Consider the following 24,692-nt stretch of genomic DNA (forward strand, 5'->3'; position numbering starts at 1 on the left):
GTAGATAAGTACGAGATGATTCTCCCTGTAGCCCCACCAACAGGTTCACACTTAAGACTTCTAACTAAATCATTTCAACGGCTTCTGTATGGACTGCAAGAACATAAACTACATATGTCAATGTATCCTTCAAGATGCATTGTAATAAAAATGAGTGCTCCCCAGACGTATCCTTTGATGCCATCATCAGGCCAAAAGTTTAATTTGTCAAATACTTTGGTTTATGTCCACCTACCTGTGAATCTTCTGGCATCTCTGTTCTCAACAGCTGCCCTTTGTCTTTTTAAGACAGGCAAGTCAGTGGATTTGCATTTACTTTAAGCCCCTATTAAGTCCTTATCAGCGGTATATAAACATTTGGTAGGCAGTTTCTAACAAACTGATTGATTAATGAAATATTGCGTTTAGTGCAGAAAAAATGTTTTTTCTATTAATGTACAATATTTGTCTGACATTTTTATATGAATTCACTCTTTTAACATTATAATGCATCATAAACCATTTATTAAATGTTTTCTATACTCATGTAGATGCTCAGTTTCGGCTATAGTCTGAGACAATATCGCCTCTGGGGACACTGGTGAACATGCCTGGCGATAAGCCATAATCAACTTCCCGCCAAGACTTCCTTTTCCGCATGCTGCATTGTTACAGAAAGAGAAACCGTTTTCTTGTGATTTACTTGTTATTAATGGGTCTTAGCTTTGCAAAAATTTCATCATCATGATGCAGATTTGTAAGAAGTACAAATTCAAACTTTGTCAGGTCTGTCCTCAAGAGGAGAAGAAAACGTTTAAAATGCTTGTTTGTTGAACGGAGGTCGGATCGACTGATGCATTCGAGGAAGTCGGGAAATCTCAATGCTGAACGGCTTTCGTGACACAGCGTCAAGGGAATTCATCTCAAGTTGAATTTTAAATCTCATTACGGGATGTCATTACGGCAGATTACGTTCCGCCTGCTTTTGCTCTCCTCACGGACAGTTTTTCCTGCATACGCTGCAGCTTGCTGATTGGTCAATATTACTCGGACGACAAACATAGTTCAAACGGACACTAGAACACTTACCTTCCTGGTAATCCACGTCCCTGCCTACAGATTCTACTATGTAGACTATTCTACTTTGTAGAATCTGTAAATAGAGATTAGTAGATGCTTATTAGGGGGACTTTAAGGAAAGTGCTGAGACAATTCTACGTTTGGTTTTATCCCTAACATTTGTAACATAAGCATTGTTTTTTTGAATGCAAAATTGTTTGTAAAAGCTTTACTTCACAAGAAGTGAAAAAAAGAATGCATAGGTAATCTGATAACATAATTATCCGTACAAGGCACTGGGTCAGGCTCTCAGTAACCTAATAAGAAAGGAGGAAGTGTAGTGGCAGCAGACTGCTCGTCTTTAATCTCCCGTGTGAACTGACGCAGGTGAATGTGCAGCCAGTGCAGCTCAGGGGTCACTTTGAACACAGATTATAGGCTGGAAAATATATATATTTTAAAGTTTATGTGTGTTTGGTGAATCAGCTGAGGCATATTTTAAGCACTCGCCTGTGAAACAGGAAAGAAAATGTTTAATTAATGTACCTTTAAAGTAGGTCAACGCTGTAGCAGCAGTGGTCAGTGTACCAGAACATAATCAGTTATTAAGCACTAGAAATGAGGACTTTAAAATAATAAAGATCCATTTTGTTTACCCTTTGAGAAAATACAGTAACATTTACACAGTGGTTAATCAGCAGCAGGCTTGTCACCGTTTGTCACTGAAATGTCTCAAAGAAAAGACAACAAACATGCGACTATTAAATATGGACACAAATACTTTATTTGATTCATTTACAGCATCTAACCATTTATCATTACAAATTCAGTACTACAATAACCGCACTGCTGCTCGAAAATAAATAAAACCCTTTCTTAAAAATAAATACCAACCACACATCTCAGCAGTTTGAGCACACCGACAGAATTATCTCACAATTATCCCGATCGATTTAAATACATTTCTTTTGAGATGATCACAGCAATAACACAAAAAGACTGAATGAAAACAAGGCAGGTCCAGCAACCAAACATTCACTCCAACACTAAACAGAGTGTGTGCAGCAGAGCGAAAACAAACCGTACAAACAGAGGACATCTAACAAAATAAGACACATATTGTTCCCATTGTAGCACCAGTTCTCCGAAGTCAACACTTAACCAGCAACCAAAGACATCTTCTTTGCCTCTTACTGATTTTAATTTAACAGATTATATTATTGTCATTTGACAAAGTACACTTTTGTTTTCTAGCAGTAGTAGGACTCCCCCCTGCATATCTCTATTTAAAGGAACAGGGAGATATTCGGGGAAAAGCACTTATTTGCTTCCTTACAGAGAGTTGGACAAGAACACACCGCTCATACCTGTACAGTAAATAAGAAATAGGAGCTCGCAGCTGGTTAGCTTAGCTTAGCATAAAGGAGCGGGAAGCAGCTGGCCAGGCGGCTCAAGTAACAAAAGTCTTACAAGCAACCTCAAGCTGCCAAACAAACAGGTAAGAGCAGCCTCTCGCACTCGCACATTATGCAGAGTTTCAACATCTTGCACATTTTTTTTGTCCAAGTGACGATAGACAGTGAAAGTGATCATATTAATCATGCCAGCAGTATTACACCGGTACTACAGTTTCGATGTCCATATCTTTTCAGTAAGTGTCTAAACTGTAGAAGGTTATATTTCGAAGGTTAACTCTGGCAGTAGCATGAGATAACGTGTGGGGCCCGAGCATAAGCGCACTTATAAACACAACATATTTAGAAGTTTAAAAATAAAATGTTGTGGTTTGTTTTCTGGACTATTTATAAAACCAGAGCAGTGACTTCCTGGAGTCTCGAGAGTCCGGAGACAAAGATGGCAGCAGCTTCACATTTAATGTACAGATACAAGAGTGTTACCTTACTCTCTGCAGGAAATTAAATACGAATATATCTAACTATTCCTTTAAACCAGTGTTTGAACACATTTTCCCTTCAACACATAATCTGATTATTGAGAAAAGGTCAGCACACATTCACAATGCATTCATGCTTCGCTCGCACTGACCACAGTCCCAAACTGACAAACAAGAGCAGGAAAAACCCTGAAGGCCAAGAACAGACCAGTGGAGTCAAACAATTCATGATAAATCTGTTTGATGTTTGAAAGTAACAACCATCCATAACACTGCACACGTAAAGCATTTGGAATAGCGGTCAAATTAAATAACATTCGGAAAACTGAGAGCGAAAGTGCAACTAACCAGCAGAAGACAGATCCACACCAGGTCTGCAACTAACAAAGTTTTCATCACATTGAGTTTTCTGTGAAATCTTTGCTTTTTTTGTCTAACTTTCTTTCAGTTTAGTGTCCTAGAAGAAAAGCAGAAACCTCTAATTTCAAAAAGATTAAACCAGAAAGTGCTTTGACTTAATCATCAAACAGCTGCTGATTTAATCTGTTAATGAACTAAGTGATTAATAAATTAATTGCTCCATCTAAACGGATCACGCTTTGACCTTCAGTCGTAACAAAACTACTAACCTGTTGAGGAAAACGCTTCAAACATGGGTTTGAAAAATAAGGCTTTCATCTGTGTTGATAGACGTTTGTGTGTATTCACTGTGAAAGCTGAGAGCAGCAGTGAACAAGCAAACATCTTCAACACCAAAAGAGAACTATGGAGCTACAAGAGCTGAGAGTAAGGCGTCTCTGAATCTGGAGGCCTTATTGCCATCTGATATTTACCACCGAGTCGTTTCTTGGGTAGTTTCAGATGGTTTGTTGTCCCGTCATCTCCTCGGCCCTGAGGTCACAACGAGGTTAAGACGGCACCAGGGGAAGCCTGGTCAGCTGACCGCGTCTGTCACGCCGCCTTCATTCTCCGTCCAAGTCCAGCTTAAGCAGAGTTTCCTGGCGGCAGAGAGACACGAAGCTTAGTCGACATACTGCACACCATAAGCCTATAACGTGATGGGAGCGGGTCAAGGTGTGTTTATCAGTGAAGCTCCCAAAGTGCTTTCTAAGAAAAACTGAGACACAATTCAATCACAATACAGGATACAGGATATCTGAGGTTAGTACATTACTGTTATTAGTGAGAAAGATATGTGAACACTGACAGCAAATGTATCAGCTCGTTTTAACATCAAAGGTTGCAGCCTAGAAAGCTTTAAATTGACCTCTAATACATTAAACCAAATGATAAAGTATGACCCCTGCAGACTGCAACTCATCAAAATGTGAAGGAAAAGTGAAAAACATATGTAGGTCTTGACATGATGAATGGTGTGTATGCCTACCAAATCAGGTACATGTAGGTGAAGCTTACTGCGGTGGCTGAATTGTGGAAAACTTATAGGGGGTGCTATGGAGCCATTTTGGCAAACTTGTGTGTCAGACTCATAGCAGATGTACATTTTAACCACATGTGATGAAGGGCAAAGTGTTGTGAGGTTTGCACCTCTTAAGCCCAACCCATATGTGATTAATGTGTGCAGATATTTGTGCATTTGTCTTAACACTGTTCGGCAGCGGTGGACAAATTACACAAGTTCATTACTTGACTCAAGAGTATTGATACTCCTGGTCAAATATTACTCCAATACAAGTTAAAGTTGCTCAGTCAAATTATTACATTACATATTAAATTATTATTAAGTATTCAAAGTGCTTTTTTAATAAATCTCTAATCATTACCAGCACTAAATGAACTGCTTGATCTGAGTGACGTTTGCTCCGCGTTCAACCCAATGACTGTATACAGTCTTTGGTTCAACCATGGAGACGTGCGAGGTACAGGTACGGCAACACCACTTAGACAAACCACACGCAGCAACTACACGACTACACGAACACAGTTTATTGTCTTTGGGATTTCAGGAAAGGGAATAAAATTCATCAGCGTTCTTCAGAGCAAAAGTAGGTAAGAGAACATTCATAGAAAAGTCAAAAAGTACGATATTTGTGTTTCAGATGTAGTTGAGTAAAAGTAATACATTACCCCAAAACCCAATACTGATTTATACTGAGCCTATATTTACAGTGTGAAATAGGTTAAGTCCCTTAAACTTGAAATTGTAAATGTGTAGCTTGATGGCAGCTGTAGTTATGGTCTTGCGTAATCCATCTATCTATGAACACTGCTTTCTTCTAGGTGGCTTTCATGTGTGATCGAGAGGTCAATACACTAATAAGCGCGTTCCAGAAGGCAACTGATTGTTGGTTGGATTACAATTTTGGGAATTATCAAGGGTAAAAAAGGAAAGCAAAGGATATCTGTGTACAGGGTGGATTTTGGAATGAACTGGATGGTAAACAAACTGAGCTGCCAAAATTAATGTAGTGCTGGTATTAGGCCTCAGATGTATTGATTGAGCAAACAAGCTTTCCCATTGGTATCTCACTGGGCGGAGGGTGGTGGAGCTTCTCTGTGGTTTTCCATGTTGATAAAAACCGAGGATATCTAGCTTAAACAAACTTGATGATTGTGGGAGTATTTAACAACAGGTGTTCAGGGTCGTACTCGACTCCGCAGGTGTGGTTGATGTTTGCTGAACTACAGGATTCAAACCGTTTGCTGAATTTGGGGTTTGTGGCTTGAGAAAGTGACAAAAGATGTGAAATTTCATCATGAAAATGTCTTCACAGAACAACTGGTGATGTCACAAACGTCCATGTTTTTTTACAGCTTGTGATATTATCAAGCAGCAAATAAAACAACAGCACCGACTGCAGCACTGACTAAAGTGATAGTTCAGAAGTGGGGTTGTATGAGGTACTTATCAGAGTCCAGCTGGATTATTCAGCGGTGGTTTTGCACAAATGTGATCGGTGCAGACGTGGCGCTGTCTCTGTGTTGCGTGTGGAGTGTTGGTGTTTACATTAAGCGGAGCTAGCCACCGCTATCTAACACCATTATCACTCAACAGAACTCTGTTATCTATAAGGTAACCAGGACGATCTCTGTTTAAACTGTCCGGAAAAAAAAACAAGCACTAACTCTGTGATATCTTCGGAAAGTGAAGTTTGATTTCAATCAGTGATAGTCGCGGCACTTTCTGACCCAAACAGCTGACATACGGTATAATACACGGCATATAGATCGATATACGGCATTAGTCCCCACTGTGAACGGCACTTTATCGTTTCCATAATATTGTTTTTTACTTGTCTCCTCTACAAACCGCTGACCCGTGCGCTGCATGTGTAGGTTTACAGGGACATTGTGCAGAGTAAGACATAATGCCGAGGGAAATGGCTGTCTGACGTCAAGTGGTGACAAAAAACTAAAAATGTTTGATTATATTTCGGTAAGTAAGTAGTGCTATTGACCCCGTCTGCAGCGGTGCTTTGAATTAGCTTCTGTGCAGGAACTCCGGCCAGCTTCTCCTAACAGTTATCTCCTGTGCATAGTACACTGACTACTATATACAACCCCACTTCAAAAAGCCCTTTCAGTCTTGGTTCGGCAGTTAAGTGTCACCCCCCTGTCATGTTTAATAGGCTCTGGGAAATATGTCATTGCATGGTCACAAGGAAGTTAGCCCAAACCTCAGAAAAAGTCTTCCTGAGGAGGAAACACCTGTGGATTCCTTTGTCTTCAGGAACAGCCGCTTTTCTTCAGTACTGGGGTAGAAACAAAGGCTAGACTGCCATCAGGTCCTGATAACCGTTCAGGATTTCCCAAGATACACTTCAAAGTAACATTATTTGTTAAAATAAACATAGTTTTTGCTGAGGTTCTAAAGCTATAAAGTGTCCTCTTTTATGACATTAATTTTGTGTCTCTCAGAAAGTATTTAGGCCTCTGAAAACTTGTTTTTAAGCCCTACATAATCCTCAACAAACATTTCAGTGCAAAATCAATATAATAAGGTATTTTTAGAGTTTTAAAACAGTAAAAATATGTTCAAAGTACGTCTCCCGTGTACCAGTGTGGTTTATTATGACTTTATCTCCTGCTGCATGTGTTGTAGGAAATTGTGGTATATACAGAAGTATATTGCCACCTGTATGTACAGATTTTAATCAAAAGACACATTACCTAGGAGCAGATAGTAGGTATACTCAGGCACACACAAACCTCCTGCAGATCCTAGAAAGCTTGCGTAACTACATATTTATTTAAAGAGATAAGCAGAGAAGCTCTCAGCACCAGGGAGAGTAGCATCTCTCAACCCTCCCACAGGAATGTAGGATGAAGTTCATGCAGATGCTCCTCTGAAGGTCCATATCGCTCCACAGCTCTGGATCAAGCTCAACCCGATCACATGTAGAGGATTTGATTTAAATGTCAAGTAAACCATGTCCTCGTATTCTGTTTCACTCAGAGATTTTTGATGTGGTCTCATGCTTTTTGACTCCTCTGCATTTCTAATATGTCATGTTTCCCCTTGCATATGTAAAAAATGGAATTACTGTGGAAACAAATGCAAGTGTGCTAGTTGTCTCAAACTTCTGGACCCCACTGTACTATGGTTGTCAAAAATACTTTGATACTACGTGCAAAACAGTACTGTCGTTATTTTTGTTTGCCGCGAGAGAGCGAGCGAGAGGTGGTCGAGTGACAGACAGGAAGGTAAGAGAGCGAGGGCCGTTGAAAACAAAGCAGTGAAGCGGAAGAATAAGACAATAAAACAATAAGACAGCGGGTTCACCCTAAACAACAAACTAACACGCCTACACCTCTGCGTAACCCCACAGGAAGGTACAGGATTTTGTTTTTAAAAAGGCCAGAGTCGCGCTTCTTCCTGCCCGCTGTGTGTGTGTCTGTCTGCTCCGCCCTCCGTCACACCTGAAGCTCTCATACAGCGACACAGCGGACCGCAAATTAGGAACGTGTTGTCCTTTTCACATCTCATAAAGATGCACAAGCTACATTAGCGTCTGTTATAGACAGACAGAGAGCAGCACCTGGTCTCTACGTTTTCATTTAGTCCCGACACGCAGACTTAAACAGAGCTAAACACCACTGCACAGTTACTGACACCCAGAAATGTATAAATGATAAAATACAGATTAAGAGCAGTATAGTATGGAAGTTTGAAATCCTGGTATAGTGACAACCCTACACTGTACATCTCATTACCAAATAAAAGAAGCGTTAACGTCTGTTTCACTGTGAGAACTGCAAGAACGCAAACACTCAGCTCATCTCCCTCATCGGAGCTGCGTAGCTGTGGTTTGATCAGATTTGAACAGTGCAGCCAAATAACACCCACACTGTCATCAGATTTTGATTCAACTGTAGCCAAAAACATGCTGGTGCAAACATTTCACTTTTTGGCAGCTGAATGAAGCCGACATCACACAGTTGTGACAAGAGCCCAAACAAAAACAGAGACACAGACATTGCTCATGTGAAATAACCAAAACTGTAAATAAATATATTCAAAACCAAAGACGTCTTCTTCTCTCATCACTGACTGTGCTTGTTTTCCCCGTTTGCCACATCATAAACGCAGCCTCCAAAATAACCATGAAGTGGAAAATAAACACTACTTTCAAACAGTTATATATATCTCGAGCGCACACATGCTTCTGAATGAATGCTATCTCCTCCCTGAAGGTGTATGTAGGTGCCAGTGTGTTCACGAACTTGTCTTGCCTTTACGAGGCGCGTGTGCGGACCCGTGGGTGGCTCCTGGATGATGAGCGGGTCCTGGGACTCTTTGAGGGAGAAGCTCTGCTCGTGGAGAGACGGCCTGACCTCCTCTCTGCACCACCACAGAGCCATTCCCACCAGCAGCACGCTGAGAAACACTGGGAACACACACAAGAATGAAATCACTTTCTGGAACCTTTGCAGACATGACGGAGGGGAGGTTAAGAAGATGACGTCGACTTGAAGCGCTCTCACCTCATAAGTTAAAACAACAGGTCGCTGCTATGACTGGAAAAAGCTAGGTACAAAAGTATATTTATGAAGCTTAAAACCCAGGAGAACTTTGTCTGTGGACTGGCTTGTAATAATATTTACATTTCATTTCATGTTCTGTTTATCAGACTGTTAAAGTCGGCAACACAGAAATCACTTCCTCCCTTTCTTCGTCGTCTGCGTAAACACACGCCTGAACTCTTAATAAATCTGTATGTGGAATCGGTTGCTGAAAAGCTCCTTGGCAGTGTGAATGCACAGTGACAGATGCCGTCTGTTGAAAGTGTATGACTCAGTGGGGAGTGACCATGTGGACGTCTGTGAGCGGTGACATTACATTTATATCCTCAGAGTCGCAGAAGAAAGAGCAGCTGGGAAACTGTATCTAAAGGGAATGTGGGGACACATTTACACCAGTGTTTACCCGTACAATCAATATTTATCTTAGAGTTGCTTAATGGTACAGTTTTGCTGTACCATTGGCAGACTTGTGTTGACCCGCTCCAGTTACAGGAAAGTGGCTATTTTTAACAATTGTGAGCCGATACTAAGGAAAGATAAGCACAGGAAGTTTCTCTAGCCATGTGGTGGAAAAACAGTTTCTTACTGATAACAGAGAGAATTCCAGCGAATGTGGGATCAGATAAAGATGATGCAGGAACTGTGCGAGAAATGCCTGGAAGGTCAAGAGATTTGTTTTGTCTCGTTTCTGGAGGAGTGCAGCTGAACGTGAGACTCTCAGACAGCAGGTCGACAACACACTCATGCTGGCACACCACCCCCGTGTGTCCACACGCAGAGGGCCCTGAGAAGAAGACAAATGTACAATAAGTTGACAGCAGGAGCCATAATGTGTGTTTTACCTGTGTTGGTTATTTGTTACGTTTCACTCCTTTTATGGGTTAATTATTTATTTTGGTAATGCACACTTGGGCGGGGCTTCTCATTACTTGTATCTGTTCTGCTGGGTAGCAGGAAGCAGACAAAGACGGTCAGTGGGTTAGGTGTCGTCTGTTGACTGTCATCATCATAGTTGAGTTATCGTGGTTTTCAAGTTATTTTTGTTTCAGTATTTTTGATCGTCTTCTGATTAATAAAAAGGTATCTGGACTTACTTTTGGAACTATAAGCGTCACAGTTAAGGCCAACTTACGCTTGAAGAAGCGGCATTGTACCATCTTAGTCCCTGATCAGACAGAGCATGTTTTGCAGGCTGTAAAACGCGAGGCGCACCGCACTGCCTTTTTTGTTGAAGCCTACGGTTTTTCTGTTGTTAAGGCAAGTAATTAAGGAAAAGTAGTAGTAAACTGGTAGAAGGCCCGCCTCTCCATTCATCCGATTGGACAATGAGAAAAAACCCCAATGACGTTGGCTGCTTTTCTGCTTTGAGTTGATGTTTTTTCAACTCAAGGCGCTCAGAGCGGAAAAACGCGAGCAACACAAAAACAGTGCTCAGAAAACATAGAAAACAAGTGCAAAAAAGCCGGCTGCTAAAACGCGTTCCGTCTGATCTGGTCGTAGCTGCTACATTGACTGCAAGGTTGCATTACTGTGCGAGGTCACAAGCAGGAAGTCGAACTGTCTCAAACATTCCTGAGGGCAGTGGACCCTCGACATCTTGCACACTTTGGGCCCTGTTTAATGTCTCTATAGAGCATTAAAGATGTGCATGTTTCATAATTTATCATGGGTACGGTTTTGGCGAAGGTGCACACGGCGCATCTGTATTGATATGAAGGATCTTAATGTGGTACTTTAATGTCAGGAGACAGGGGAAACATAGGTTTGCCTCCTAAGCCCTGTCCCCTTAACATCTGCATTTGATTGCATACAAGCAAAACAACTGATATTTGTGTATCAAATGTGTGTAACAAGTGGAGTGTAAGTGCGTAATAAAACCGCCCATGAAGGCGCATCTTACTGTCCAAATTGTGCACCCTATAACGTCAGCAAAATTCCCTCAACATTGCACCACTGACCAACAAAAATTTGGTCTGACGTCAATCTTTTTCTGCTGCCACAATCTAGCAATGTGTCAACAATGAGCCTGACCCCACCTAATTTGAAAACAAACAAGCCCATGAGTGCGTAAGTGATTGTGAACACATTTGCTACTTACGAAATGTGGACGCAGGTTAAGGAACTGACAAGCTTGTGACCATGAACTAACAAAAGACAGTTGTGTTGGGCGCCTGTTTGTGCTGTACAAGCAGGCTCTTTTATGTACGTTACATTTACTGGCCATACCGTCTGGTTGCAGAGCAGGCTGAACGAGGACCACTCCACCCGGTGAGGTGGCGTTTGACAGCAGAACTCGGAGGTTGCTGCCGTTGTGTTTGCTGGCTCTGCAGATGGAGTTTGTCACTTGTTCACTCCAATAAACAAAACCCTGAAGCAGAACAGACAGACAGTTTCATTATTGTTCGTTCTCTGTCCTTTAGGCCTGACAAACGTCTTGAAACCATATACTTCACTAATAGGACCTAAAAGCCAATTTGCAAAACATCAGATTTTACCATAAAAAACTGCAGCAGATGAGATTTTTCCAGTCTTTCATCTGTCCATTTAAAATGTTTTTATGACTTGCACTACACAAGTGTGTCAGCAGATCAACCTCTCCTTTACGTGCTTATAGAGTAAAATTAATGATGAATGATCTGAGTAGAATATCTTCTGGTTTAGGGGTTCAAACAAGTACTCGCTAACTAAATCATTATCGGTTACAAAAAATCGTTTTGTAGTCTGAGATTTTTTCTACATTTTATCCCAGTAAGTTCCCTGTGTCATGTAGGCCTAGGTGTTCTTTAAAAAGCTATCATGCTTGTTGCTTTCGGTATTTTAAAAATAATCCCCATGGCAACGCTGAAAATTCAACGATGGCATAGGAACCGCAAGCAGCCGGCTGTAGTTAAAGAATCCTGTCAAGACTTAGCTAAAAGCTACTGGTGAAACCGTAGACTGTATAAAAAGATGGACGATGTGACCGCTCCCTGAAAGTGAAGCCAAAACATTTTGAGCACCCCCCGCTGACGGTATAGGTCATAAAGCCCGCCTCCTCCATGTTAACAGATGGGACATGAGTCAAACTATAAAATCAAAATACACCGCAAATAAATGTTTCTCAAACATGGTTTCTGTAATTATAGTTAGTTCTTATCAGGCTGATTTATGTCCAATTGTTCATTTTTCTGATAACTTTAGTTTTAATTAGTTATTTGATGCTGTCAAAATGATGATTGACAGCTCTGTTAACAAATACGGCTCCTGCAGTCGATCTGTTCCTGAGTAGCAGAGTGGACGAATGGCGAGAGGAGACGTAACAAAAAAAAATCACTACAATCATTGAATTTTCCATATCTGTGAACATCTGCTTCAGATCTCTACTGCGCAGTCTCTGGCTCCAAATGACGTCACCATCGCAAGACGGCAGCGCCTATCACGGGGGCTACTTTGACATCACTTTCGTACAGTGTGAGCAGATGGAGACGCGTCATCCATCTATATATACAGTCATTAAGTGAAACCATGGCTGATAGCGGCAAAAAAAGCTTCACATGGCAATACTGGGAGTCGGTCACCAATTTGGTCACACGCTCCAGCTGGCCATCAGTGATGGTTTTAGGGCTGCCCCTGACCTAGAGCACATCGCGGGAGCGGCTGCAGATGAAGGCAACCACTGTGTATCAAGTCAGACATGATATTTTCAGTAGTGCAAACTTTCTCTTATGCTTCGTGAGGCTTTTCTTACTTTTATTCTATAATATTCAATAGTTTTATACAGTAAATGTGAATATCCAGATGCTTTGGGTGATTCCTAAACCAGTCTGAATTCCATCATTTGGTTGTTTTACCTCAAACACAGCCAGTCCGAAGGGCCGGTCCAGGTAACCGTTAGACTCCACCACTGTTTTACGGTGACGGCCCTCTAGATTCACCCTGGAGATGCTTCTCATCCCCTGGTCAGCCCAGTACAGCAGCTGGCGAGGCATATCTAGGATAAAAACCACGCCACATTACCTGCACCATCAGCTGCAACCCTGTACATCACATGCTGGAAGGCCACCAGGTTCACACACACACACACATTGTTCCAGTACTAAAGAGGAAGCTTGATACTTCTCTAAACACAGATTCGAATCAGGAACGTGTGAAAAGTTCAAAACTGACTGCAAATTAATCTTTGTACCATTTCAGAACATACCCAGAGAGAGAGCGACAGGGTTGCGTATTGAGCTGGTGACCAGATCCGTTCTGTCCCGACCGTCCAAGCTCGACCTCTCGATCTTTGGGGAGCTGCCACACTGAGCCCAGAAGAGCAGCCTGAGAAAACAGAGGCAAAAAAAACACAAATGTTTTAATCACTGAAAGACAGCAGAAGGTGATTGCTTTGAGAGCCTACAGGGAAATTATTGGAAAGTTATTTAGGGTGGGTTTTTTACTTGAAACAAACAGCAAACAGCAAGTACACAAGTGGTTTGTTTGACATAAATGTACACGTTCTGAACAAAGTGTGCAGCTCTCCCAACATTAACTAGCCCTCTATATTGTGCAGCTGTTAATGTATGCACCGCCTCTCCCTGTGTAAACACATGAATAAAAGAGTCATGTGATTAACGTCCTCGTACTTTAAATGGCGTTCGGGGAAAGCATCTAAAACAAACCTTACCCGTGCTAATGTCATTGTGCAACAATATGTCAGCACCACTAAGGCCTTCAATGGTGACCTGCTGACGTGAGTACAATAAAGCAGGTGATAATAAAGCCATCAATCTAAAACATAGCGAAGGCCTGGTTCTTCCTACCCTTGGAGAGGATGCACAGCCACTGCAGAAGGTTTATCCAGTCCTGTGATAAGCTGATGCTTTGCCGAGCCGTCCAGCAGGCCAACATTAACAGAGCCGCTCTCCATACTGGTCCAGTAGAGGAGCTGGTGGATCCAGTCCACAGCGAGGCCTGAGATTGAACCTTGAACTTTCAGCACCGTCACTGGCTGCTGCTGCTTTCCATTCAGGGAGATCCTGACAAATATCCCGGGAGAAGATAAAACAAACATTGTTTTGTTAATCCAAATCCTGCAGGATGTGCATGGCTACATCCTTTATAGGTTGAACCATCCCCTCCCATTACAAATGTTGACTCAGAAAGCTTTGGAATATTTATTAAGAAGAACTAAAATCTCCAAATGGCGATACTGAACAATCAGTCCAACACTTAAGTCCAGATTCTATTATCTCGCCTTGTAAGAACATTTAATACAGACATTCATGGTCCTCAGAGGATGATCCCCTGACTTTTCTCAAGCTTCTACGTGAGCATGATCATGACATGTCTCATTAACTAGGACTATAATTGGTACCGAAGTTGGTTCACATATTCATGTAGTTCTCAGGATGGACTGTCACAACTTTGGTGATAACCTGTTCATATTGTCTGTTTCGTTGTATGTTTTTATGTACACAAAACCACACAAAGAAACTACTTTAGCAGGATTAAATATTAAATTATTGATGAACTATAAAAACGCACAAAGAAGAAGGTGTTCAAAGAGGATTCCATAGACACCTTATCTGATGTTTTGTATACAGCAGTAGCTATATGATGAAGAAGTAATATGTTTGCTCTTAATTTATTCAATATATTTACACCAATGACTGTGTATATATAGATGGAGGACACGTCCCCATCTGCTCTCATTGAATGAAATTGAAGCCAAAATAGCCCTCGTGACGGGCGCTGCCATCTTGCGATGGTGACGTCATTTGGAGCCAGAGCTGCGCAGTAGAGATCGGTGGGTGTAGCCGCTGTTGCCACTTCCGCTAACCAAAACACACACTTAAATTACCGGAAAAAAACAGCAAGGATCCCACACATCAGCATATTTAACAGCTGAACAGCTTCTTTGTGTTGGTCTGAAGCAGACGTTCACAGATATATATACTTCAGTGACTGTAGTGATTGTTTTAGTTACGTCTCCTCTCGCCACTCTGCTAATCTCCTTCCGGTTGAGTGAACGCTGGCACGACTGGCTGCCGCTGCTCACCGGTAGTTTTTAGAGTGTTTGGTACAGCGACCTTGAGTGTCCTGAAAGGCGCTTATAAATAAAATGTATTATTATAATCTGGAACAGATCGGCTGCAGGAGCCGGATTTGTCAGAGCTGTCAATCATCATTTTTACAGCATCAAATAATTAACTCTTGGATGTAAATCAGCATGATAAGAACTGACTATAATGACAGAAACCATGTTTGAGAAACATTTATTGGGCGTGTATTTTGATTTTATAGTTCGACTCATGTCCCATCTGTTAACATGGAGGAGGCGGGCTTTATGACCTATACTGCAGCCAGTCAGCAGGGGGCGCTCAAAATGTTTTGGCTTCACTTTTAGGGAGCTGTCACGTCGTCCATCTGTTTATACAGTCCATGTTTCAGAGCATTCTTTGAATGTGCTGTCACTTGACATCCCAGTTGATGACAATCCGTTGGATTATTCATTTCTTCACATTGAACCGGAGATGCCACTGTTGCACTACATAGATTTTGTAAGGTAAAATAGTGGTGTGTTTGTGTGTGATAGTTGCAGCAGTATAAACTCTTACCTGTAGACTGAGCCTTGTCCCTGCCGGGCCCAGTACAGTGTCTGGTTAGAGACCAAGGCCACCACTGGCCCCGGTCCCAATACGTGTGCAGCTGGTTCTCTGGGCTCAGTGCCGTTAATGCTTATCCGTCGTATTCCTTTAGACGAGGTGAAAACCAGCTGAGCCTCCCCTCCTGGAACCACACAAACATAAGCACACATGTTACTGTGTTATTTAGAGCTGCTGAGACTTAAGTGAAAGCAGATGAAAGCAGTGAGGGCACATTGTAAGTAACGGTAACAGCTATGTTAAACCTGATGAAATTCAAGTCTTGTTTGTTGTGGTTAAGTGCCATTTTCCTCTATGCTACTTCTCAAGCTGACATTATCCATGACAAGAAGCAATGAGGCACATGATTTACCATAGACTGTATAAATAATCACATAGCCACCGTGACATTACCCACTGGTTTGACGACTGCCTTTTTGAAGCCTCAAGCTACCAGCTAACTTTAAACCTTAACGTTAACTAAAGAGCTATAAAAGTGGGGCATTTTAATATCACTAGAACCTCATGTTGATTCACTCGCTTTTTGGGGCAGCGTCCAGTTGCTACTCCAGCCATATCAGTGTTTAGCAACCACAGACTGTATAAAAGATGGACGATGTGACCGCTCCCTAAAAGTGAAGCCAAAACATCTTTATCACCCCCTGCTGACTGGCTGCAGTATAGGTCATAAAGCCGCCTCCTCCATGTTAACAGATGGGACATGAGTCAAATTATAAAATTGAAATACACGCCAAATAAATGTTTCTCAAACATGGTTTCTGTCATTATAGTTAGTTCTTATCATGCTGATTTACGTCCAAGTGTTCACTTTTCTGACAAGTTTATTTTTATTTTTTTATTGTTAAGTATATTTTTTATTTTAAGTATCAGGGTCATGGTTTGGTACCTGTAGCAAGAGTCAGCGATCATATCAGCACTCAAATGGTTGGGAAAGGTTTGTTTAGTATTTTCTGGTTGTCATTATTTGCTGATACACTAAAAAGGACGGCACATACAGGAACGTCTCCTGTGAACAGATGGAAGTTAGCCAACATGTTAAACAGCCTTAACAGTAACATGACTCAAAGTATATTAAGGTGGAACCAGAGCTATTTCCTGTTTAAGTGGACACACCTTCTACATGCTGCTGATAACAATCAAAAATTGGGTGCAAACAAGTATTTCAGTGGGTTCTTATGCAAACACAGTAATTGCATGACTTTAAAGTATTGCTGTGTACTCATTTAGCATATGGACAGTACGTGGAGTGGTGTAACTTAATCGAGGGATGTGGTTCACAGCAAGAAAGTCGGTGGTTTAGTGGGTTTATATACGCTGAAATGCTCCAAAGAGGAGAGGAGACAGAGCAAAGACATTTGATCTGTCGTTGACAATATTAATATAAGTTCAGCCATGTAGAAATGAGAGACTTTAAATATCACGTTAATGTAAAAGTGTTACTTTAAAGACAGTGCAGGCGATACTTTCTAATCTATAAATAGCTGTTGTTGATGTTTTGTGTAACACACGCCAAATGATGGCGAAAGATTCAGTGCAGTTCAAGAAACACAGATAATGGCTGTTGCTTCCTGTTGCACTCTCACTGAACTGTACTTCCATCTCACATCTCGATGGAACTAACATGTTTATAAGAGTCGAAGCATCTGAGAAAACTCGAAGCACGATCAACATGCATTCCAGAACTGCTCAAACTAGACGACGCATCGTGCGAGCGTGGGGAAAGATTCAGGTCTCAAAAGTTAGTTTGGGACATGCAAAGAGTGGTCAGATCACGAAGTCTGCAGCTTAGACTTAATGCACGAGTCCTGTGATTAAACAGTCCAGGCTGCAGTCTGAAAAACATGCAGACTTCATTACAGCTCTGACGCAAGATAAGACAAGTCATGCTGCCTCATTGCTTTTAACAAATGTGTTAGAGAACTAAAACATGCTGCCTCATTGTTGAAGGGTTTTGCAAGAGCACAATGAAATATGAGAGAGTTGTTGCCCAATGCCATTGTGACATTTTCCACTAACATCATCACTTATACTTCCAGTTTTTTTCTGAAAGTGATGTTCAAATGTAACGAAAATTACTAGTGGATTTATTTAGAGAATAAATGGATTTAGAAACATCTAATTCTCGCCTAGGCATTACCCGGGATCACATGAGAACGGATACAAATACAAACTGGTTTTAATAAATAATAACATATGTGAGAAAGTCATCTTGGGATTGTGGAAAACACTCATTCTCAGCCTTCTTAACATTGCACAGCAAAGCCACCTTTCTATCGAGTGATGCAATTGTTTAAATAGTCATTGATTGACTAATCTCTATTTACATACATAAAAATGTAGAGTCTGTAGGCTGGGGCGGGGATTTTTAGTACGGGAAGTTTTCTGGTTTCTGTTTGTACTTCGCTTGTAGTCTGAGTAATATTGACCAATCACGTATCAGCAGGCTGCGGCGTGTGCCGGAAAAACAGTCCGTGTGGAGAGCAAAAGCAGGCAGAAAATAATCCACTGTAATGCTGTCCTGTCTCCCATCAGCGGTCACCTGAGGATGATTTAGCTTCTTATTAATCTCTATAAACAGACGTCTGCATGTGAGCAGCTAACAATCTGCTCTAGATAAAAAATATCAACTTGAGACATATTTGCGTGACGCTGTGTCACAAAAACCATTGAGCATTTATATTTCCCGACTCTTTTGAATGCATCAGAAATGATCGATCCGACCTCCGTTCAACAGACGAGCATTTTAAACGTTTTCTTCTCCTCTTGAGGACACACCTGACAAAATTAGCATTTCTACTTTATACAAATCTGCATCATGATGTTGTAACATCAGCAAACTTAGGACCTGTTAATTGGAAGTAAATCACAAATAAATCTCAGGTTCATACCGCAGTAGTTCGCCAGAGTGCAGCCTCTGGGTAACTGACGATTTACAGTGAAACAGACTCACCAGAAACAGATAAACGGGCACTTAATGAACCAAGGAATCATGGCGTTTATTTTGCAGACCCATCTGGAGAGGCAAAATTCACTCCACTTTTGAAATGAACACATGGTCGCTTCTCAAGTGTCTAACTGGACTGTAAACACTACAGCATGCGGGAAAAGAAGTCTTGGCTGGACGTCCTTACTGTTTAATGCTGGCTAAAATTCACTGTCACTCCCAGAGGCTAAATTGCCGTCAGACTAAAACCACCAAAATGTGTAAAGATCCGTCTGCTTCAGCTAAGATGTTGAGACTAAGAGCTCAGACAGAAACAGTCGAGTAGGGATGTGTGAGGACAAACTCATTGCTGGTTTTACCGGTCTGACAGAGGGCTGTCAAAATGGGCATCAGAAGTTTCCATTGAAGGCAAGGGTTGACTTGTATCCCTGTCAAATAGGGCGGCTGATTTACAGCCTACAAATGAACAGGAAGTGCAGACAGGAGAAACTGTGGTAAGAGAAACGTTGCATAATGAGGGAGCCGTTACCAGGAGCATTAATCATTAGTTCCTCACCTTTGGCCGTGCACTCTCTGGTTGTTAGGTTCATTTGGTAGTCCTTGTGGCAGTCGCAGGTGAGGCTGCCATTCATGTGAACACAGAGCTGATCACACACATCTCTCTCCAGGCACATGTTAACCTCTGGATGAAAGAACAAAGAGGAGAAGAATGCAGAAGGAAATCCAGAATATAATATTATAATAATACCGTATAACATCTCTGGAGAAATCTTTGCAGCAGTAAAACAAAATTTTTAGCAGGTATCTGTTAGCTATTGGATCCATCAGGCTGCTGCTCACCCTCACACTGGCTGTGCCCGACCAGCTTCATGTTGTCAGGGCAGTCGCAGATGAAACCCATCGAATGGTCCACACACAGATGAGAGCAGCCTCCATTATTGACCTTACACTCGTTCTGATCTGCAAAAACAAGCCTTTAATCATCAGTGGTTTCAAACATGGAGGAACGCTGCTATTTAATAATGAAAACCAAGCGGTTTGTTATTGGGTCCATAAATTATTGCTGCTGTTATTTTCACATTCCTGAAGAGTCTCATGATAATAAAGCGGCCATGGAAGGCCACAGTCACATTTCTGGTTGTTATTACAGCAGCACTTTTTAATAAAGAGTTGTATGATGAAAGAATATGTGGTCCGTTCAGTGTGTCCGTTTATGAGTTTGAGATGTCCTGATGTTGTAACGATTGTTTCGGGCAAAAGCTGCGGTTCATTCGGCAAAGATGATTAAGGTATTGGGTCGACTCCGCCGGTTAGCAAATGCCCCTAAATTGTCCCTCTGATGAGCTCATGCTTTGACATGAAAGGGTTAACACTGGTTAGGATGTTAATATGTGCAGTCCTCTGGGAGAGACCTCCTAATTAGTGTCAGGATTTCCTCTCTTCCCTTTATGTTGGAACTGGGAATTTGTAGGCAGGCAGATTGAAAGAAAGAAAGGAGAAAAATAGGAAAAGAAAGAAAGAAAGAGAGAGAGACGAGGAGTGGGAGAAAGTAAGTTAGAAAGAAAGAGACTGGAAGAAAAAAAGAAAGAGAATGAAGGAAAGATGTTAAAAGAAAGCAAAAAAGGAAGAACAGAGGGAAAGATAGAATGAAGCAAAGAAGGAAGGAAAGAAATAAGAAGAAAAACACACTCAAGGACAGAAAAAAGGAACGAATGAAGAGGGAAGTAAAGATGATAATGAAAGGAAGAAAGAAGAAGAATCAAATATGGAAAGAAAGAGGAAGGAAGGAAGGAAGGACGAGGGAATGAAGGAAAGATGATGAAAAAGAAAGAAAGAAATGAGTAAGAAAAACAGAGTCAGGGACAGAAAGAAGGAACAGATGAAGAGGCAAGTACAGATGAGAGAGAAAGAAAGACAGAAAGAAAGGAAAAAAGAAAGAGAGAGAGAAAGAAGACAAAGAAAGAAGGAAGAGATGAGAAAAGCAAAGAAAGTAATAAAGATGAAAAATAGTAAGGAAAGAAAGGAAGGAAGGAAGGAAGAGAGAATGATGAAAAAGAAAGAAAGAAAGAAGCAAAAAAGAAGCCACACTGCAGTAAGGAGCAGTGCTATACTGCCCTCTGCTGGCTGCTTAATACCTCATCCTAACCAGTCAGGCATGAATGTGCTGCCGTAAGAGCTTCACTCTTGTGGAAAAAGCCTTTGAATGATGTTGGAACCTGGCTGAAAGGATTGTAGCACCTGAAGCAGGTCAGCTTATTTGATGAAGTTGATGCGTACAATCAATTCGGTCACTTTTAGTGGAGTTACTGTGCTGAGTGTGCTCTGTAATCCTTATTGAACCACTTTGTCTTGTCACTCTCTGCGGCAGCAGGGCTTTACACCCCTCCATGCTCAGAGCAGCTGTACACACTTTTGCCTTCAGATGTGATCTGACGCCGGCTTTGTGCTTCAAGGACGCCTGCGCCAAGGCCGGGCACTGATGTTGTGTTTAAGGCCTGGCTCTCAGTCAGTGTGCCACATCATCCCACATGTGTTGAATGGGGTTGAGATCAGGACTCCAGTGTGGGAAAATGTTGCTAACCTGCATAAGCTGGGAAAACCATTTTTTTTTTATACTGCACAGAGGGTTTTTCCATTCATATTTTCATACTCAATATTAACAGAGGCATTTGAGTTACTTGCAATTTCAGTTTTTAAGGGTGTGAGGGAGCGTTACTCACCACATCTCTCCTCGTCACTGCCATCCGAGCAGTCAGGTGAGCCATCACACCTCCAGGACTGTAGGACGCACTTCCCGTCTCCACACTGAAACTGCGACGCTGCACATGTGGGAGGAGACTGTGGGCGAGGCCTCGGGGGAGCTGTGAAGAGTGAGAGTCACAAAGTTGCATCAATAAACACGCTTGTATACCTCTTAAACATTTAGAAAAAATAAGGTTTTTTTATCAGTGTGATCTCTGTTCAGTGATACAGGTTATGATGAATCTCTATACATCATAGCAGCTCAAGTAAGCAACAGAAACAAATATTTTGTGACACCAGAGTGAAAAGTTTGAAAGAAGAATATAAAATTGTTTATTGTGGGATGTGGGAAGGCTCAGCAAATGTATTATATAATCAGATTTTTCTTGAAAAATAACCAAACAGGATTTTCTATATGATGAAGTTCTCTGCTATGTCAGGTGGTGATTTGCTTAATTAGTCGTCACACTGGAGCATCTTGTCTTGCAACATTGGAAAAAATGTCTCTTTTATCCAGAATAACTGATGCCATAGATACCACTTTTCAAACAGATTTAAAAAATAATGTCATATAATTAATTCTTCAATTTAATTTTATTTTTAGTGCAATACCTTCAGTGTCTGAACTCCATCAGGGGGTATACTGTGTACTACATAGTGTAACTATCTTATTAAAAAAATGAATCCTTGCAAATTTCAAACGTGACAGATCACTTTGTATTTCAGTTATACAACAGTAAATTCTGAGCGAGTAATCTGAGGCATTTCAGTACGCCTCAGCCAGGTCTTCTGAATACTGCTAATTAACATCACAGCAGACGGTGTATGTCTACATTAATCAGACTGGTACCTCTGAATCACACAGCAGACTCTTATTTCATTGGTTGATGATAAATTAAACATGCAAATGAATGTACATCATACAAATAGCTGGTTTGCTAAAAAGTTTCAGTTAAGTTGTGGACCTAGTTCAGTTGGTGGAGCAAAAAATAAACTGTTGTTTGTTATTACTTTTTACTGCTATTTGCCGCTTATATAACTTTTGTGTAAAAGCAATATGACACTGGAGGTTGTGATGTTGAACTGAATATCAGCCTGCAGCCTTGTCCCGATGACCGAATCACATCAGTGCTGATATTCAGTACAACATCACTCCCTCTCTTGTGATGTAGCTTATGTGATCATTTCTGATGATTCATTTCACTGTCTCCAAGTAAAACCACAGACTGCTGCTGCGGCTGAGTCATGCGCTTCTGATTGACAGAAAGAGAACCTCGATCCCTCTCTACATCTTACTGGTTGGCATTCCAACTTGGCATCACTCACATCAACAATGTTTATGTCTAATGTCTGCAGCAACATTAAATCCTCAATAGTTCTAACTCCTAACAGGTTTTTTTGTGCTAGGCGCTGCACAGGTTGAAGTTCAGGCTGAATATCAAATCCCCCTGGAATTCAATTTCCAAGTCTCTAATGACTTTAACTGGATTAAAGACATAAATCTGCAATGGTATTCTGCTTACATAGTCCAGGAAAATGAGATGATATCTAGAAGGAAAGTTGCTGTTAAGCAAGCTTTATTAAGTATAAACTCATAGATTTTAGGGGACGATTATGGCTAAACAAACAGTCCTAAAACAGACCAGCAGGCTAAACAAAGCTTTACTTTATGGCCGGTTATAAACTCATTAAAATCTCTTTTACACAACACTGTAAACTGAAGGACATCGAGTGTAGGTAAAAGGTTACACACTGTCAAACACAAAAAAACCACACATGCTGATTGTCTAAGCATGTTAGACTTTGATACCATAGTAGAAACTGGGGAAATCCTCGATAATCACCTCCAGCCAGTGTGGACTGGACAGTGTAAGTTTGGGTGAGTATAGACTTTTCTGTTTGCCACTGCCCTTTATTCATATCTCGCAATGTGCTTAAATTCCTACATTTAAGTGTTTTTGACGTGCAGAGAAGGAATAAAAGACAGAAGTCATTGAAATTGTATTTTCCTTGCCTCAAATTACAAGATTATTTCCTTTAACTGTTACGAAATACCTGTTTTTTGTGTTACTCTATCAAAACAAAAAAAAACCTGTGAAAACTAACCCAGTGTGTGTGTGTGTGTGTGTGTGTGTGTGTGTGTGTGTGTGTGTGTGTGTGTGTAGTTAGGGATAGGATTACTTTGTCAATAGTGTACTCACCACAGTGGTGCTCATCTGATCCATCTGCACAGTGTTTGCGTCCGTCACACACACTCAACCTGGGGATGCACAAGCCATCGCTACACCTGAACTCCAGCTGTTCGTGGCAGGAGGGCAGAGAGTGACCTGAAGTGCCTGAGACACGTGCAGACACAGTTTACTGTCACTGTGATGAGTGTAAGTAAGATAACCAGTCACAGAAATCACAGAGGACAAACAAAGAATTACATAACAGGGAAGAGGAACGGTCTGAAAAGTCATGGCAACTTATGTTATGTCTAATAAGTTATGTTTTATCAAATCATATCATCTTCAAAGAACAAAAGAACAACAAAAATGACATTTAAAAAGTTGGCAAATACTGCAGTTTCATAAATCTGAAAATGTCATGTTGTGACATAAACTCTAAGACTGAAGTTAATTCAAAAATGACAAATTCATTTTTGTGTAGTTTTGCACTCTTCACTTGTCTGTCATCACATTTTTATGTTATAGATCCAAAAACAGCAAAAGATTTTTGTGTGTGTAGACAAACGGTAAACGGCGTCAAATGTGAAGCCCTTGCAAAGTTATACTTACAAAAGTCTGTTGGTTTTTGTTTGTATTAAATTAAATGTTTTAATTATGTGTGTATCATACTCTCCTTTGCAAAAATATTACGTTCACTTTTAATGCTTGCAAATACGAATATTTTGCATGCACTGCAAGGAAAGGAGCAGATGAAATCCTTTGCTTTTATCGTTCAAGCTCTTTGGCTGATACGTCGTCCAAACATGAAAATTATCTGCTACTATTCTAATGTTCAGACTGTTACAAGTTGGCCTCCTGCAACTTGGATTTTTTTCAAGCAACAGTGAAACTAGGAAATAATTGGATGCAAAAACCAAGTTAACTGCATTGTAAATAGACTCCATCCAGACTGACTGTCGGTCTGCTTGACATAACTCTGTCTTCCTCTCCAGCTTAAACGCTTAAAACAAGCGACTTTTTCATTTGACAAAAGCACATGCAAATCCAGCAACTTACCCCAAATATGAACATGAGAGCCGGTTAGAAATGCGATCAGCAGAAATAAACTGCCAAGGTGTCCCATGCTCGATGTCCTCCACAGTTGCATCCCATGCGTCGCAGAAATATGACGCAAGCGTTGAGCCTGTCAAACTGCAGGTTAGTAAATAGACGGTTGTTAACGTAACGGCCGAAGCCAGCTTGCTTTTCAATGGCAATACAATAGGAAAATTAAATTAAAATAGCCTCAGTCT

The 24,692-nt window shown here is 41.1% G+C and overlaps 1 protein-coding gene across 1 annotated transcript; it reads right to left on the minus strand.

Annotated features, from left to right (window-relative positions):
* Positions 1-1,804: 1,804 nt before the first annotated feature.
* Positions 1,805-24,523, minus strand: LOC138607661 (low-density lipoprotein receptor-related protein 8-like). Its single transcript, XM_069680303.1, has 13 exons — positions 24,457-24,523; positions 23,431-23,565; positions 21,208-21,348; positions 19,328-19,447; positions 19,044-19,169; positions 15,496-15,667; positions 13,699-13,914; positions 13,098-13,216; positions 12,748-12,887; positions 11,144-11,285; positions 9,504-9,701; positions 8,627-8,781; positions 1,805-3,930 (listed from the first exon to the last, which is right to left on the minus strand). The coding sequence occupies exons 1-13, from the start codon at positions 24,521-24,523 to the stop codon at positions 3,895-3,897; spliced, it is 1,767 nt and encodes a 588-aa protein (XP_069536404.1). The 3' UTR covers positions 1,805-3,894.
* Positions 24,524-24,692: the final 169 nt, after the last annotated feature.

The sequence above is a fragment of the Semicossyphus pulcher genome, unplaced genomic scaffold (assembly GCF_022749685.1).
Source record: "Semicossyphus pulcher isolate SPU_LCO1_2020_fin unplaced genomic scaffold, fSemPul1.0.p SCAF_4, whole genome shotgun sequence".
NCBI lineage: Eukaryota > Metazoa > Chordata > Actinopteri > Labriformes > Labridae > Semicossyphus > Semicossyphus pulcher.

Coding starts and splice junctions, on each gene's coding strand:
- LOC138607661 (XM_069680303.1), bottom strand. CDS start 24,523: ATGGGACACCTTGGCAGTTTATTTCTGCTGATCGCATTTCTAACCGGC. Junction 21,349..23,430: donor ATCAGATGAGCACCACTGTG/GTGAGTACACTA, acceptor CACTCTTCACAG/CTCCCCCGAGGCCTCGCCCA. Junction 11,286..12,747: donor TCGGACTGGCTGTGTTTGAG/GTAAAACAACCA, acceptor GTTCTGCTTCAG/GGTTTTGTTTATTGGAGTGA.